The following is a 16,749-nucleotide window of genomic DNA, read 5'->3' as shown; positions in this document are numbered from 1 at the left end:
GAGTAAATGAGGGATCGTATTTCCAGAGACACTCTGCAATGTCAGCTGCTGCCCAAAATGTATAAATGGTCAAATAACGCTTCACTCGTGTTGTTTTGTCAGCTGGGCTAGTAAAGAGTTTCAAGGTTTAACAAGCCTGTTTTGTGTGCATCATGACACATTCCTTTAATGTCACGTGATATTCAATATACTCATATGGATATGAAAACAGTGAAAACCTGGAGGAAACCTGAGGAAAAAAATGACAGAGAACATGGAAGCAAATGAGCTTTATTTGTGTGAGCAAAGACATTTAAAGGTTCAGTAGATGGCTGCCACACTTAATCATCGCCAGGCGCTTCAGTCTGGACTGGCTCTGTAAAGCATCACAAACAGGTTGAGTACACACAGCGTTGTCGGTACATCTAAGCTGGACCACAACTTAACGCTTGGTTCTGTTAGTTCATTATGTCTTTCTTAATTCTGATGACATTTTATTGCTTGTCAATAAATACTACTCGGTGTGCTGAGGGAAATTCATGCATATACCTCATTAAAGGCCTTGTTAAGATCGCCGAGGGCTTGATTGTGCTCGGTCAGCTTCTTCTGATGTTCTTCAAGTCTGCTTGCTTCTTGTGCGAGTTGCTCTTTGACAGACATGATGTAAGAAATTATACACGCAAACAACAAATAGTTTTAAACTGTTTTTGTCTAGGAAAACAATACGAATTATAAATGTTATAACGCTCCACACCGTACTCGACAGAAATATATGTTACACGCTTTTGTCTAAGAGAGTACAGCCATAACGAAAGTTCGTGCATAATCCAGGTTTGTAGGTAAATAGCACCACCTAGTGTCACGATACCGCTATGCACATCTACTGACGTCTGAAAGATTGTAGTTCTAGAAACCCCGTTTTTATGGACGGTGTTCTGTCGAGTTGAGCTACCGTAGTGCTAATCGATAGCCCTAACCCTAACCCCCAAAAAAACCCTAAAACCCCAACCCAACCCCCTAAAGCCTAACCCTAATACCAAAACGGTGGAACTGCACATGCGCAAAGGCTCGATAGTACGTCTCGATAGGTAGCTCAACTTGTCAGAACACCGGCAAATTATACGCTGACATTAACGACGTTTGCCAACTTTCATCAGCTGGCTGGCATGAGATTCTGCACACACATGCGTTTACCTGTATGTAACAGTTATATTACATTGTAAATAGTTTATAGGATTAGCAAACTACCTCAACGCTTTTGATGTTAGGTTTTCAAACGGAATAATATAGATTTGCCGTTAGATATCTGGCGTGAGCGTCTGAAATCATATCACACCAGATGCGGGAGTTGGCAACCCAGGCTGCATCGGAGCATTTTACTAAACATCCTTAACATGCTACCTCATCCATATGCGCACTCGCCACATCGATATCTAAGAATTGTAACTTTTATTTAAACGTATTTGGATTGCACCGTAAAAAATTATTAGCTTCCAGTTACTAAATACTGAGAAGTGCACTTCTATCCATTGCTTATATCGCCTTGCAGCCTAAGGTCGTTTTTATAGGTTACTTCGTGCCTTTCATACCTAGTAATTCTGCTATTGTCTTATATGCATCTCTGGTCTCTTCGGTCATTAAATCCATTACTTTTGTCTCCTTTCCAAGCCCTGAAGTCTCGGTCCCCTCCTGCCAGAATTGTACGCGGTTCTTTTCAAAGTTGTCACTCAGCCCGACAACTTCCGAGGATATTCCGGAAGTTCACGAATTTCCTACCCGCCTTATACGGAGGGTGGAAGCTTTGCTCATCTCCAAAATTAAATAAAGCCGATTTTATTTTCTAATGACAGCTGTTGATACTGCTCACACTGCTGTTGAACAAAATGTGTTTGTGGAGGAGCAAGGGTGATTAACTCTGTTGTGTGTGTTTATTTGTGTATTTTATTTTATTCTCTCGTCTTCACATAAATCTGAGGTTGATTTCCATACATCTTTACTGCTGCCTGCTAGTAGTGAGTTTTATTTAGCTTTATAAAAGAAATATAATTACTTGGTTGTCATAACCAATGAATTTAGCAAATATTGTCTGGCCTCCCACTAATTAAGTGTTGACGTTACAGCGAGGAATTAGATTCAATGTAACAATGTAATAGGAAAGCAAGGGAAATGCAGGTGTGGCTGAAAACCGATCACATGTCACCCGGGCAGGAGAATTATAAAGGCGATATATGTATACATTACTGGTTTAAAAACCCAGTGGGGACAGGAGGGATGGGAACTGGGCTCATGTTGCCTGCTTTTTAATCCATTTTAATTAATGCATTGTCAGGACCCTCTGAGGCACCTTCTCAGCCAGCTAAACAGCGAAAATAGCAGCATGTAGAACCAGCTGACAAAGAGCGACTGACTGGGAGGCTGATATTGTCACCCACTTTGTTTACATCTAAATGGGAGCAGAACATCATGCCCTATATCTTATTTCCTCTCCTCATCCCCTATTGCACCAGGTCACTTACCCCAGATGAACGTTAATAGTAAATCTGAAGCTACCCAGATGGTGTCCAGGTATTACATGTCTATTATTCTTTCTGATGTTAGCGATATAGCCTAATATTGTAAATTTTGGCTTTTGAGTCCACGCTTACTATAACAAGCTGCACCAAAACAAAAAAAAAGAAGGTTATGCAAAGGTAATGCGTTTCATAATACAACACAAAAGTGGTGGATTTTCCTGGCACGCAAATTGACACCTTGTGACTGTCCGACAGCGGAACATGATGCGGCAAGATTTAAATGGGAGTTAGGGGGAAATGCAGGCAGTTAGGTTTGTAGAGGGATTGTTTATTTATTTGTTTGTTTTTAATTTTTAAATTTGAGATGTTAACGCTACATACAGACAGTGAGCATTTAGCCTCGTTGGCGGTTGATGGTAGCTAGTATGGAAAGAGGTATTATCTCAAAGGTTCTGAAGGAGGCCTTGTGAGATTCTGGACATCGTGCAGAAGAAGCAGACCTTCCTCTTGTAGAACTTACCAGTTTAGCCTCCTCTCAATAACAGCCTTGCAATGTTTCTTCCATAGTGGGAACGTTGTGGGTTCTGTGGGTTTGTGGTGTAAAACGTTGACCTTGCTTGGATAACCGTACATGCTGTAAGTGCTTGTTCAGTCGGTGTGAATGAAGGTTCCTCAGACCTTAAACAGCAAAGGCCTCGCAGTTATATGATTAATCTGCTGGCTATGGAACTAGGAACCTTCCAGACACCGAAGAACCCAAACCCATGGAGTCACACATCACCCCAGCGGAGGACGATGGTACATTTATGTAATAGATCAGCCATTTCAGCTCACCCTCTCAGGCCCCTACATATGTAAAGCTGTTTTAGTCACACTCTCTACGCTAGAACGTATATGGATGTGCGAGGAAATTTATTTCACGTTCCATAAAATAAAAATAAAGCATGTAATATTTGTGACACTACTTCCTGCTATATTTTTATTTTTGATATTCGTCTTCAGATTTATGCACGTTAAAATTTTACTCTGTGCACATCACTCTGTGTCCCCTAAGCCACAAAGCAACAAATTACGCTTAAAAAAAAAAAATCCCTCTGCGTTTGTTTTCACTCAGTAGCGTTTTTTAAAATCTGAAATATGTCTTTATTTCTAGTCTTTCCTCCTAAGCGACCCTAGACTGAGTAACGAGTGGGCGGCAGATTCTGTTTGTTGGGAAGAGGGCTGAGGACGAAACCTGGAGCAGAGCGGCTACCAAAGTGAAAACACTGAAGGAAATAAATCATTTCTCTCTTTTATGCTCCATATGCGGGGGAGGTGGGAAGGAGAGGTCATTTATATAGCGTATTATATTTTGGTCATTCAGCCCTTACGTGTGGCTCTGACACACTGAATCTGTTTCACCACAGAGCTTAACTGTACTCCTAACATCTTATTATAAGAAAAAGGAAAAATATACTATTATGTAATGAAGTGACAAATGACATGGGCTCATATTGGCTGTGTAATTTATGTATTAAAAAATTTAAATATACTAATCCAAAATCTGATTACAAATGAGGGATTGTCAAAATCATCGCTTTAAGGTGCCTTTGTGCAGTATTTGTCATTCATGACTTTGCAGTGAGTTTCATAACTAAGTTACCCAGTGGGTATTAAACACTGGCTCAGAGGCTGCAAATCAATCTATTGCTATGCAGTGGCAACAGGTAGATGCCAGACTATCTCTGCCTTGTAACTGTGGCGAATTAATTTTAATCCAGGTTTCCCCCCTGCAGTGAAGGGTGTTATGCTTCATCAGATTTTAATTGCATGTGTTAGTTTAACGGGATGCTGTTGTGTGCTGTGCAGAAATAAAAATCCTGTCACACTTGGTAGTGCTTGGTAATCGATCACGCAAATTGGATTTGGTGTCTAGGCAAAGTGCCAGGTCTCCCCAGGGTCTACATCTCGCTCCTCTGAGCTTTTGCCAGTGTTCAGCTGCAGAAGAAAATACTTGTGTTCAGGATACTCTGAACATTCTCAGTTAGAAGCTTACTGTGGCATTACTTGAAGATACACACTGCAAGCACGTAGCTCTGTGGTAAAATAACGGGTCTTCCTTCCCCACCCAAATTGTTTTGTCACCGATCAGGCAGATACCTGGGTAGTAAAATTACATGATCATTACAGGCACACATAACGCCATTGCCATTATCATTCAGGCTATTTTAGCACAAAAGGAGGCCCAGATTTTTAATTCTAGTGACTGAATCTGCTGATATCAATTGAAGGAACAGGAAGTGATGTCAAAAACATTGTTTTTATACTCCTGTGTACCACATAGTGCGTTCATCCTGTAGGTCCATCTGGCAGAGGTTTCTGCTTAAGTACCAGATGGTTGTAGTTTCACCCAATATCTAGACACATTATGACTCTATCCTGCTGTTGGAAACTGAGACTGATGACTATGTCACAGAAATTTATAACCATTAAATGTTGTCTTACTTTCATCTTACTTTCATCACAGAGCCTGCTGGTCTCAGAAAAGCCTCCCATAACTGTCCTATGTGAATCCCTCCGGAATCTCTACATAATCAACACACTCTCACTGCAATTCTTTTGATTTTTTTTTTTTTAAGTTTAGCAATGCTGTTTTGATGCCCTGCAAAGCCCAGCTGTGAATGTAATCCCTCTGCTGGCCACAAGCTGTAAATGCAGTTTCACTTCTCCAGCACCGCCCCACGTAGACCAAAATGTTTCATGATTTCATTCTTTCACTCTTTTACACATCCCGTATTCTCAATCAACAATTGGGCAACAATTAAAGCTTTTTCACATCTGTGCACTTTTGCAAGTCTCACAGGATTTTTGAGCACGTCGCATGTTAATTTTCACCCTTAAAATCACTTTGCTATAATGCAACACTGTACTGGTGCTGCCAATCATAAGGTCTCATTTCGTAGGGACCACCCAGGGGGAGATTAGGGGAGGTCTCCCATGTCTGAAGCAGAATCCCTAACTGTGTCACCAGCAAACCAGACTCCGGGGTTCCCATAATGCTGCTGTTTCGCAAGTGGTTGTGCCTTGTGAGTAAAAAGCTTCCTGGCTATAAAGACTGACATGATTTTATAAGTAGTGTGCGTGCTTTGGGTCGTCCAGCATCCCTTTTTAAAGCAATTATTGCCTCTTGCAGAATTTCCGGACCAGCAAAATTAGCTTGGAGATGTCAGAGATAAGGTTCCCAAAACAGCACAGAAAGCCTTGGCGTGGAGGAGATTCCTTTCAGTAGACGTTCAGCTCCCCTGGAAGCAAGTCACCAAAGACCAATCCTACATTTAAGCAACTGAGTATCTAAAACCCCTGCAGAACTGAATGGCTACAGAGATCAGCTCCTTAATATCCTAGATCCTCTTCCGGTCGTGCACGTTCATTGTCCATCTTATACATTCATAAACAGTCACAGAAGAATTCAATTGTAAATGGCATATCAACCCAAATCAATTCAAGGCAAAGATCAGGTGATCATGTGCACCTCTCCTTCATCTTCCTTTTTTCTTAGAATCATTCTGACAGGTTACTTACTATGGCTGTGTTCCTTGCCAATGTAAAGTTTAACCAAAATGTTAAAATACAGGGTTTTGAAAAACATTTCACTGGCAGTAACTGTGTATTTTAAAATCTTTTTTTCTTCTGATTTTCACCTTTTTCAGTAACAAATGTAAATAGCACTTATGATAAATTAAGCATTTTATAGTGTTTATTTTTGATATTCATTATCTAAAATCTAGGTTATCTGATTTCGCCTAAAATTTAACTGTCAAAACCAGTGAATCTGTGCTCCGTAGTGCTTGGAAACTCTTTTTATATTTATGCACTTATGAATGTCAGTGAATATTCACCAGGGATTTAGGGGTCTTTACCAGAAGCGAAATGCACTACAGTGACACCTGAAAAAGGCCTAAATGTTCCCACATCGCCAAGCTGACAGATTCACTGTGTGTGTTGAGCACAACCCCCTGCTTCCAAATGTCATTCCTCTTGTCAGAATCATTTCCCACAATCACATTGATCTGTGTCACAGTCTGACAGTAATTGCATAATTTTCTGACTACATATCTACACCACTTACACTTTTAAATCCTTGAATATGGCAATAAAAGCAGAATATCCATTCTCATACACAGAGGTGGAAATTTCAGGTCCAGAGAGTACAAATCCAGACCAAGATTTTGTTTCAACCAACCAGTTGAGCATAAAGAGAGTCACAGTCACAGAGAACTCAATTGGTCGGTTGAAACAAAATCTTGGTCTGGATTTGTACTTTCTGGACCTGAAATCTCTACCTCTGCTCATACATTATATCCCCTTTACTCCTGGTGTTATAATGTGTGGGTTCTTCTAAGAAGCTATTTAGACAACAGTATGTAAAAATTTCCTAAGTTGTAATCGTTTTTAATAGTTTTATTGTGATGTCCGTCATACAGAATCCAGCTGCAAAACTAACATGCTGATCTAATCACATTAAGCAAACTACTGTACCTGTTTTTGTCTTATATAAAGGATTTTGATTTTCCTTTTAGCAAATTACCTCTTTCCATGGTTATGGAAATTAGTGAGAAGGCCGTTCTTACACTGTTAGCTCAGGGAAATATGTTTAGTTGTCTTTTCTAGTGAATATAATGACAAAATTCCAGGTAGCAAAAAATCTCAACATTCATCAATCCATCCATCCATCTGCTTACCCAGTACAGGGTTGTGGTGAGCCTAGAGCCCACAGGGCCCACGGTAGGGGACACAGTGGAGTAGCAGGTCCAACCCATCACAGGACTTCACATTTAGCTATTCAGGCAAACAATCAGCAAATGTCTTAGGTAAAGCCTCATGGAAAATGTGTATCGTACTCTGAATCGCTGGCGAACTTCCATCCCGATTTTGAAAGACATGGAGCCAACACTGCCGTCATAATGAGTAATGTGAATATATACAAAAGTACCTTCCCTGTGATATGAGAAATGGCTGGCAACAATGTGCACCCCCGACAGGACATGTCCGGCACTACACAGTGTAGGGCTGAATGCCTAGTAGCAGTTGCTGTGATGTTTGTTGAAGAATTATGAGCGAGGTGGACTGAACACTTAAACCATTTGGCACAGACGTTAACATGGTAGGGCGGCTTTGGAGGTGAGAATGGAAGAATGAGGTCCTGAATTCATTTATACTGTCGGGGCAGATTGGAGGGGGGTCGCCCCAAATGATACATATAAAAATGGTTTCGTATTTCTGTTGCTTAGATACGCCTCACCGGAGACCCGTTTGCAGAGAGTAACTGGTGGCACGCTGCCTGTAATCTCTGTCAGAATGCTTGGAGATTTCCAGCCTGTGTCATAATACAAACATCAGGAAGACCAGATAGCACTATCGGGGCGGGGGGGGGGGGGAAGTAGGTCAACACATTTGACGTTTTTTTTCTCTGTCTGTTGACTGCCTGCCTCAGTTCTGAAAGTGCCCTTTATTTTTTGTTATTTCATTCCTCCTTTTCATTGCTGACAATTTAATTCAAGGCATGAGGAAAAGCAAGATTTTTCTTGCCAGTGTACAGTATACAGGGAACTTACGCGACATTCCCACAGCGACTGACAAGCAACATGGACAAACGGCAAATGTTTATTATTAATATCTATTCATTTCCTTCTGTCATTTCACAGCAATACAGTCTGAGACATCCAGACATGCTCAATGTTTTTGAGTGAGACACAGTCTCGGGCAGTAAATGACATTCTCAGGACATCACTTGTATTCACAGCAGTACAAATTACTACAGTATTACATTTTAACCACGTTATTTTCTCCACTGACCCACTAATGCTGCAGGTCGCCTTGCTCATGTATGTGTGGCCTAGTTACCGGAAACTACCCATGCAGCCAACTGTCATCATGCTCTGCCCATGTCTGCTCTGTGCCCTTACTTACGGTTTCATTACAGAAAATCAAATGCTTTATAAACATAAATAAAATGTTTTGTATTCTGATTGTCAGGGACATTGATTTTAGTCCACGAGAATCTTCACTTGGTTATGTTGCCCAAACTCTCAGCGATTTATGGTAGAACACACACACACACACACACACACACTGCAGTTTTTCATTCAAAACCAGTAAAATGGACTGGTAAACCACACACTGGGATAATGTCACATACAAAGGCTCCATGACTTGTCAGTTGAGCTGATGCTAATGTTACCCATTACAAATGTGGTAACAGAGACCGAAAACATTGCAAATACTATTCACGCTCTGCGAATGAACTGAAATGACTCTCATCCTGCCTCTTCTAGTGCTTGGGTTGTCTCAGACTTAGCATCTCATTATCTGACTGCGAAAGAGATTCCAGTGACCTTGCTGGATATTTTAATGAGCTGGAAGGAAAGTGTGTTCTCCCAGACAGCAGGCTGGAGGCAGAAACTGCAGTCTCTTAGGTCCCAAAGGGTTTGCCTGAAGAGGACTGGGCAGCGGGAGCCGGTCCGGTTGGAAAAGTACTACCTGCTAATCGCCAGCGCTGCAGACATCGACTAGATATGAGGAGGCGACCCGAGCTTATATTTTTCAGAAGAGGTGGCACATGTACCACGTTTAACTCGTTCTTTATTGCTTTGCACAATTTACGAAACCATAATTCCCTGGTCTTTGGAGTGGAATATAATGCTGTATCACAGATTGACAATACAAAACACACAGATTGTAACGCTGGTGAACTGCCATAGAAAACAAATTCCGTTCTTTACGATACATTATCATTACCCCGCACAAACATATACACAGACACCCTGGCTGCAGATAGCCCAGCTGTTTCTTTCTGACGACCTTAAGGCATCGCTGGGTGCTGAGGCGGCGTGAAGAATCCGCAGCCCGCTACAGCCTGCGGCGTCAATCCTCTGCATACGTATTAGCCACATCTCACGTATTAATTATACGCGCAATAACCTCAATTGTTACGTTTTTTTTATACACATGAAAAACTAATATTGAAAAACATCGTCAGTTACATGAACCCCTAAGGCCATTCTGCGATTAACTTATATGCACGTTTTGCAAACATGTTACATATTAAACACATGCGATGTCCACGATATGCTGAGCGCAGATGTGATGAGAGACTGTGTGAGCACGTCCGTCCAGGCGGACGGCGAACACCTCGGGGGACACCGTGCAAACGGGAGGGAGGGGGGCTCTGACTCCGACTGATGGGCTGTGTTTCAAAGAGGGATTGGCTAATGCAAATTACAGCAATCGCTAGACGGACGGATGAAAGCAGCCGCACTCCAGCTTCCTTCGGAGATCCGCGGGACGACAGAGACGTGCCGGTCGGGGCTGATAAACTGCGAGACCGTTTTAAGTTATTTGTCCTGAATTGGGAAGTCCCCCCTTAAAACGTGCTGGTTGGATCAAGAATCAACCAAACGGTAAGCGGATCATCAGTCTTTTCTAATTTACTCAGAATGAACATAAAACCGCACCTGTTTCTGACAGCAATTTGGAGGATATAGGAATAACATACTGATATATTGGCGTGAAATTATATATCAAGCATGTGTTGCTCTACTCCCCTTTAACAGAGTTAATCTTAACAGTTTTTACAGTTTGTTTGGCCTTCGTTTTATGATAACCTAGAACTCCGAAAGTTTTGGCATTTATATTTATTTGCAGCTGGTTAAAATTCGTCTTGTTTATTATTTGCAATAAGCGTTCTCATTATTCTCCTGCAATCGCACAAAGTAAATGTCACCTAGAAATCACGCAGCTAGTAACGTGTAAGGTGTTTCGTATTCAGAAGCTCTGTGCGGGTCGTGACAGGAGATGTTTGAAGCTCGTCACGACCTGGAGCTTACAAAGAAAGAACCTCACAATTTCTCGGTACAAAGTTATTCGCAGACACAAATCGGAGCGTGAAGTAACATATGCAATTTTTGATTCTTTTTTTTAAACCAACTTAAGCATTCACCTGTCACTTACTTATAATTGCATCATTTGCGTCTCCACTGGTCCTAAACAGGTGTCATTCCTTGGGTGATCTTCGCTTCGCTGCCATATGAGTTCGACCCGGGCCGGAGGCATGGAGCTGGAGCATTTCGATGAGCGGGACAAGGCGCAGCGGCACGGGCGCGGGGAAGCGCGAGCTAACGGGCTGCCGAGCCCCTCCCACAGCGCGCACTGCAGCCTGTACCGCGCGCGCACGCTGCGGGCGCTCAGCTCCGAGAAGCGCGCCAAGAAGGTGCGCTTCTACCGCAACGGCGACCGCCACTTCAACGGCGCCGTGTACGCCGTCTCCCGGGACCGCTTCCGCGCCTTCGACACCCTGCTGGAGAACCTCACCCGCTCCCTGTGCGACAATGTTCACCTGCCGCAGGGAGTACGGACCATTTACACAATCGACGGCAGTAAAAAGATAACGGACGTTGACCAGATGGTGGAAGGTACGGCTTCGCCACTTAAGGGGTTCCGTATAAAATAAGTTGTCATTCTAAGAAACAAACTTTTAAAACTGCGGCTGCACGTTATTTTCTCTTACAGTCACATTGTTTTCTTTACTCCTCCAAACCGGTTTTAGTTCGTTTTAGAGCATCTTTCTCCACGTCTGACCCAATAATACCGAAACTAAGACATACGTGTGGTATTGTAGCTCTGGTCTTTAGATGTTTCTGTTTGCCTGTTGCCATCAAAATAGTACAACTTTAGAGATTGATGTAAGTTCTCAGATGAACCCACATGGAGTTTTTTGTTCTTTTCCCTGTGAATAGCCGATTATGCCATTTCACCCCAGATGGAATCAAATCAAGTCTATATATTTTGCTTTTTTACTAAAAATAATGTATGGGAGCTGGCTGTCATGTGGATGTAATTTGAGTAGGCCACTGGCTTTCCTGTTATCGAGCTGTGAATAACAGACAGTGCAATCCACTGGATTGATTTCTGCCGATGCGAATGTCAGCTGAGGTTGCCAGACACCCAAAATCACCAACCATACCCCCAAATTCTGCTCTCCCCTCTTTTCCATGTTTTATTATAGCTTCTCCAATAAGTCTTTTTCAGTCCCAGTCACTGGCTCTCCACATAGCCTTTGGATGTTGAGATATATGCCCAAGTAATTTTCTTTCAAGGGGTTTGGGTTGGGGGGGGCGGAGGGGCGGCAGTGCGTCTTGCTGACGTATGTGTAATATGCATAATGAAAAAATAAGCAAGCAGGTGCATGTTATGGTGGGGGTGGTTTATGTGGGCATTATGGGCAAGACAGCCAATAACTGCGGACATCACACCTTTTGTGTGTAATAATTCACAGCTCTGTTGGATGGCGGATGTTGGGATAAGAGTGTGTTGTAAAGCCTCATTGTCATCAACTTGGCTGACCATCACTTGCTGCCTGTCACAGTGACTGGACGACAACAATGTGCACTTTACACTCAAAATATTCGGTAACGCTTTACAGTAACTGCGTCTTCATAATGCTTTATATATATCGCATTCATAAAACGTTCAGTACACCTTCATAATGTATCCATTAAGTATTCAGAAATCATTCATAAACATCATGCATGTATACCTTTACATCCTAACATCCCTTAATAACTGTATTATACATTAATAACAAACATTATATAATAATAACAAACATTATAATTGTATAATCATGTAATGTTAGTTATTAATGTATATTAAAACTGTTAAGGGATGTTAGGATGTTAAGGTGTATTTGCATGCTGCTTGTGAATGTTCTATGAATGCATAATTAATGCATTATGAAGGTGCACTTAATGTAAAGTGTTACACCAAATATTCGTACAGTCAGAGAGGAGCAGGTGGTGACATTTTAAGAAGGTTTTAAGAAGCTGTAATGAAGAACTCTTAAGCTGAGCTTTCTCCGGGGCCTATGTTGTGGTACCTGTTGAAATTAAATATAAATATGACATGCTAAATAAGTAGTTTTGGATAACAGCTGTAATGACACAGATGAAACCATTTGCTTGAATAAATTAATTCAGGTTCAACAGGTTCCAGCAGGTTCAACACGTTGTTATGGTATGTAAACCCAACTGGTAGATGGAGAAGATTCACATCATGTATTTCCTGACCTTGAGAAACATGGGCTAAACAGCATGTAAAAGGGGAAAACATTTCAGGCTTGGTGAAAGATGGCAGGAAATGGGGCATTTTCTTGGCAAAGTCACAACAATTAACCTTTGCAGAGCTGTCATTTGTGTAATCACTGTCTGGGTGCATTTTTCCATCTTGTCCGGTCTTGCTAATCGGCTTTTGCTTAAACTCGTCAGTGAATATCAGCGATGCTGGATAATTATCATTGATCTGTCGTGTGAAAATGTGGGGTCTGTTTCTGATCAGGGATTTTCCATTGTAGGAGGAACATGTTTGTTTTTTATTAATACTATGACTTTGGAAGGTCTTCTCTGCAATACAGTATCAAGCCAGTAATGTATGTCTCTAATTGCGTTATTATTTCATAATCGTTGTAAAGGCTTGGGCTAGGTTTATAGTGAAGATTAGGCTTAAAGGGATAAGATTTATGTAACTGCTGTATACAGTAATTAAACATGTGCAGGGTCTAAATCTCAACAAAGAGATTACACACTTACAATCTGTTTTGCGTTAAGGTAACCACAAAAGTACAGATGGAGCAGTATATGGCTCTGTGGGTTAGGATCTGATGGGAAGGTCGGCTGTTCAAATCTCATGACTGACAGAGTCATACGGCTGTTGGACCCTTAACCTCTGTTGTTCCAGAAATGCCATCTGATGCTCTATGATCCTTGCCTGTTAAATAAATTTACTAGTTTGATGGGATAGATATTTTTCCAGTAGCAACTTATGTTTTTGGTCCAGCTGGTGTTGTGCTGGATACAGAAATGGAGCCATAAAATGATGGTCAGTGTTCAATCCCAGGGACATCGTTTTACTCCTTAGGTATTTAATGTGTATGTGGTAAAGTGCTCTTCATATATTTGTTAAGTGGAAATCTCACGTGGATTAAGCAGGTGAATTATTATGTTTGAAATGCTCCCTCACATGTGCTCATTGTGGGCTTTTTGTCCTGTGGATTCACTTAAAAAATTTTTTTTGGACTGCAGGTGAGAGCTATGTGTGTGGCTCCGTAGAGCCGTTCAAGAAGCTGGACTACACCAAGAATGTCAACCCAAACTGGTCAGTGAATGTGAAGACTGCCGTATCCACCCGAGCTCCACCTTCCTTGGCCTGCTCCAAGCCCAACTCCCAGGAGGCCCGGGAAAGCAAGGACTTCATCAGGCCCAAGCTGGTGACCGTCGTCCGCAGTGGGGTCAAGCCACGCAAGGCTGTGCGCATCCTGCTCAATAAGAAGACGGCACATTCTTTCGAGCAGGTGCTGAGTGACATCACCGATGCCATCAAGCTCGACTCTGGGGTCGTTAAGAAGCTCTACACTGTTGATGGGAAGCAGGTGAGAGTATAAGACGCTTCTGCACCCACCCATCCCCGCTTGTCCTTTTCAAGGTCACAGGGGTCTGGAGCCTGTCCTATCCAGGTGCCGGCCCATCACAGGTCTCACACATTCATAAATCTTAGCATGTTTTTGGATTGTGGAGGTAAACCAGGGAATTTGGAGGAAACCCTATGACAAAACAGAGAGAACATGCACAGAGGCAGAGACTCAAACCCTGGGCCCAGAGATGTGAGGCAACAGTGCTAACTACTGCACCACTGGGTATGAAATATGTGACTAAGAATAACATTTTAGAAAATTAAGTTACATAGATTGCATAGGTAATAGAATTGCGCAGTGTCTAAAAAAATATGTGATATTTATATAAAAAAATATTGCGATGAATTGTAATATGAGTCTGTAATATTGAGTCAAGCAACACTTCCCCTCCCCAACAGAAACACACATGGAACGATACAGGACTGAAAGAAAAACGTGACTGCATGAAAAAACGGTATACAGATAATCCTCTACATAGCTGGCATTAAGTCTTGCTGATTGGGGGGGGCAGGGGAGTTGATTAACAGAGAGACATGACATTGTTATTTAGTTTCTTTGGAAAACGATTGATTGGTGGGGCCAATTTAATGATGATTTTAGAAACATGTCACTGGTCGTCTGGTGGTTCTCAAACTTTTTACACCGTCTGCCACCTCCGAATGTATTATGCTCTATGCATATAAGTGCCAAAGGTTTTCATCGTGTCTTTTTTAAAAATTAAGGTGGAAACTTATGCAACTAGGCTGAACTGAATGGCACATGAGAAACTTTTGTTGTCTTGCTTAGTGTGTAGCCTAAACCTACTACCCTGACAAAGGCATTTATCAGCGGGTTATTTCTCTAATATCATTAATTACCAACTTTATCATCATATTGCACAAGCCTAGTGTGGAAAGAAAATTGGACACACCATTTTTCTGTATGTTAATATTTATGTGTACGCAGATGTATGTGTGGCCTTGGGTGTGAATATGAGCAAGCGGGCGAGATGGAAAATGGATATGCCCTGCCACACAAAATCCAAGAGATACCAAGACCTCCCTTTCATCAGCCACCTCCTTCAGCTCAACCAGGGGAATACCAAGACATTCCTAGGCCAGCTGAGAGGTATAATCTGGGTCTGCTCTGGGGCCCTCTCCTGGTTGGACATACCCGAAACATCTCCCCAGAGGGCTGTCTAGGAGGCATCCTTGATAGATGCCTGAAACGCATTAACTGGCTCCTTTTGATGCGGCGGAGCTGCCGCTCTACTTTGAGCTCCTCCCGAATGTCTGAACTCCTCAGCCTATCTCTAAGGCTGAGCCCCGACACCCTGTGGAGGAAACTCTTTTCTGGCGCTTGAATCTGCAGTCTCATTCTTTTGGTCACTATCCAAGTCTCACGACCCGTTGGTGAGCGTAGAAAAGTAGATCGACTGGTAAATCAAAAGCCTTGCCTTGCGGCTCATTTCTCTCATTACTGCTGACGCTGCACCGATCCGTCTGTTGATTTCCCTCTCTCGTCTTCCCTCACTCGGGAACAAGACCCCGTGGAAGGAGCCAGAAATAGTGACAGGCAGCAACTCATCCCCCACCAGGAGAGGGCAGTCCACCTTTTCCTGTCCAGAACCATGGCTTCAGACTTGGTGGTGTTGAACCTCATCCTGGCCTACTCACACTCTGCAAACCGCCCCAGTGCTTGCTTTAGGTCACAGCATGACAATACACATCATGTGCGAAAAGCAAAGATGCAATTTCTTCCGTTCCTTGGCTACATGCAGAAATTCTGTCCATAGGGCAGTCCTGGCAGTGACCAGCACCCATGGGGAATGAGTCTGTCTTACTGCTGGCAATGTGAACCAAACTCTTGCCCCGTTTATACAGGGACATGATGGCCCACAGGAACAGATCCTTTACGCCATACTCCTGAATACATCCTTTACGCCTACTCCCAAAATATCACTTGTCCGGATCATTCCCTGGGCAGGCCTTCAAGTTGTGAAGGTTGTTAACTGACTCTTACTGTCTGTGATGCAGAGAACAAGCTCTGTCCTGCTCTATGGCAGACACATGGACAGCACGGCACCCCAAGCAGGCAGGGTTGTGCTGGGTTGTTAAATTGATAATTTAACAAGATATACAGCATAGTTATGCATGCTTCGTAAAAACCCAGCACTAATTGGGGGCTAATGAAGTCTGAATACTCAAAGACTGGGATTTTTTCAGTTGTGTGTGCATCTTAGTAAGATCTGCAGCAATTTTAGGGAATTGTCAGGAGACATTCTACATGAAATTTCACCCAGTATTTCTCAGCTCTGGCGCCAAAATTGCTGGATCACCCACATCGATTGCTATGATACTTGCACAGTGACTGATGTTAAATATCAACACTTAAATATGATATATTCCGAAATTCCATCTTTTTGCGGTGCTGTCTGATCTATTATTAGCAGCTTCAGCCGCAGCAAGAGAGTGTGAAACATTTCACTCCAGAGCAGTCGCATAATGTTCCTTCACAGCAGGTCACATAGCGGTTAAGAATCTGGGCCCACAGCCTCAAGGCTGCTAGTTCGATTTGCCCCTGCAGCCGTTCTGTTTGCTTAACGTGGAGATTGTTTGTTTGGTAAGGTATCCGGCTGTGTTAAAATGCTAATCTGCACGCGACAAACACACCAGTTTAGCAACCAAATACTAGCTTTTACAGTTGCATATATATATATATATATATATTCATTCAGTGTGAGTTATTCAGTAAGCCCAAGAGAGAGAGAAAGAC

The 16,749-nt window shown here is 42.4% G+C and overlaps 1 protein-coding gene and 1 long non-coding RNA gene across 4 annotated transcripts in view; one reads left to right on the top strand and one right to left on the bottom strand.

Annotated features, from left to right (window-relative positions):
• Positions 1–254: 254 nt before the first annotated feature.
• Positions 255–2,128, bottom strand: LOC125713052 (uncharacterized). Its single transcript, XR_007383454.1, has 3 exons — positions 1,569–2,128; positions 529–626; positions 255–355 (listed from the first exon to the last, which is right to left on the bottom strand). It is a non-coding gene; the product is annotated as an uncharacterized LOC125713052 (long non-coding RNA).
• A 7,500-nt stretch (positions 2,129–9,628) lies between these two features.
• dclk1a (doublecortin-like kinase 1a) overlaps positions 9,629–16,749 on the top strand; it is a 64,774-nt gene continuing 57,653 nt past the window's right edge. Inside the window, exons 1-3 of one of the 3 annotated variants that reach the window (XM_048984431.1) lie at positions 9,629–9,931; positions 10,522–10,942; positions 13,607–13,953. In XM_048984431.1, coding sequence (XP_048840388.1) covers positions 10,558–10,942; positions 13,607–13,953 — 732 coding nt within the window. In that variant the 5' untranslated portion in view covers positions 9,629–9,931; positions 10,522–10,557. The remainder of the gene's footprint in view (positions 9,932–10,521; positions 10,943–13,606; positions 13,954–16,749) is intronic. The other 2 variants (XM_048984428.1, XM_048984426.1) reach the window with 2 other exon arrangements.

The sequence above is a fragment of the Brienomyrus brachyistius genome, chromosome 18 (genome assembly GCF_023856365.1).
Source record: "Brienomyrus brachyistius isolate T26 chromosome 18, BBRACH_0.4, whole genome shotgun sequence".
NCBI classification, from domain to species: domain Eukaryota; kingdom Metazoa; phylum Chordata; class Actinopteri; order Osteoglossiformes; family Mormyridae; genus Brienomyrus; species Brienomyrus brachyistius.
Note: the sequence above shows the minus strand (reverse complement) of the source record. Positions and strands in the feature narration are given on the sequence as shown.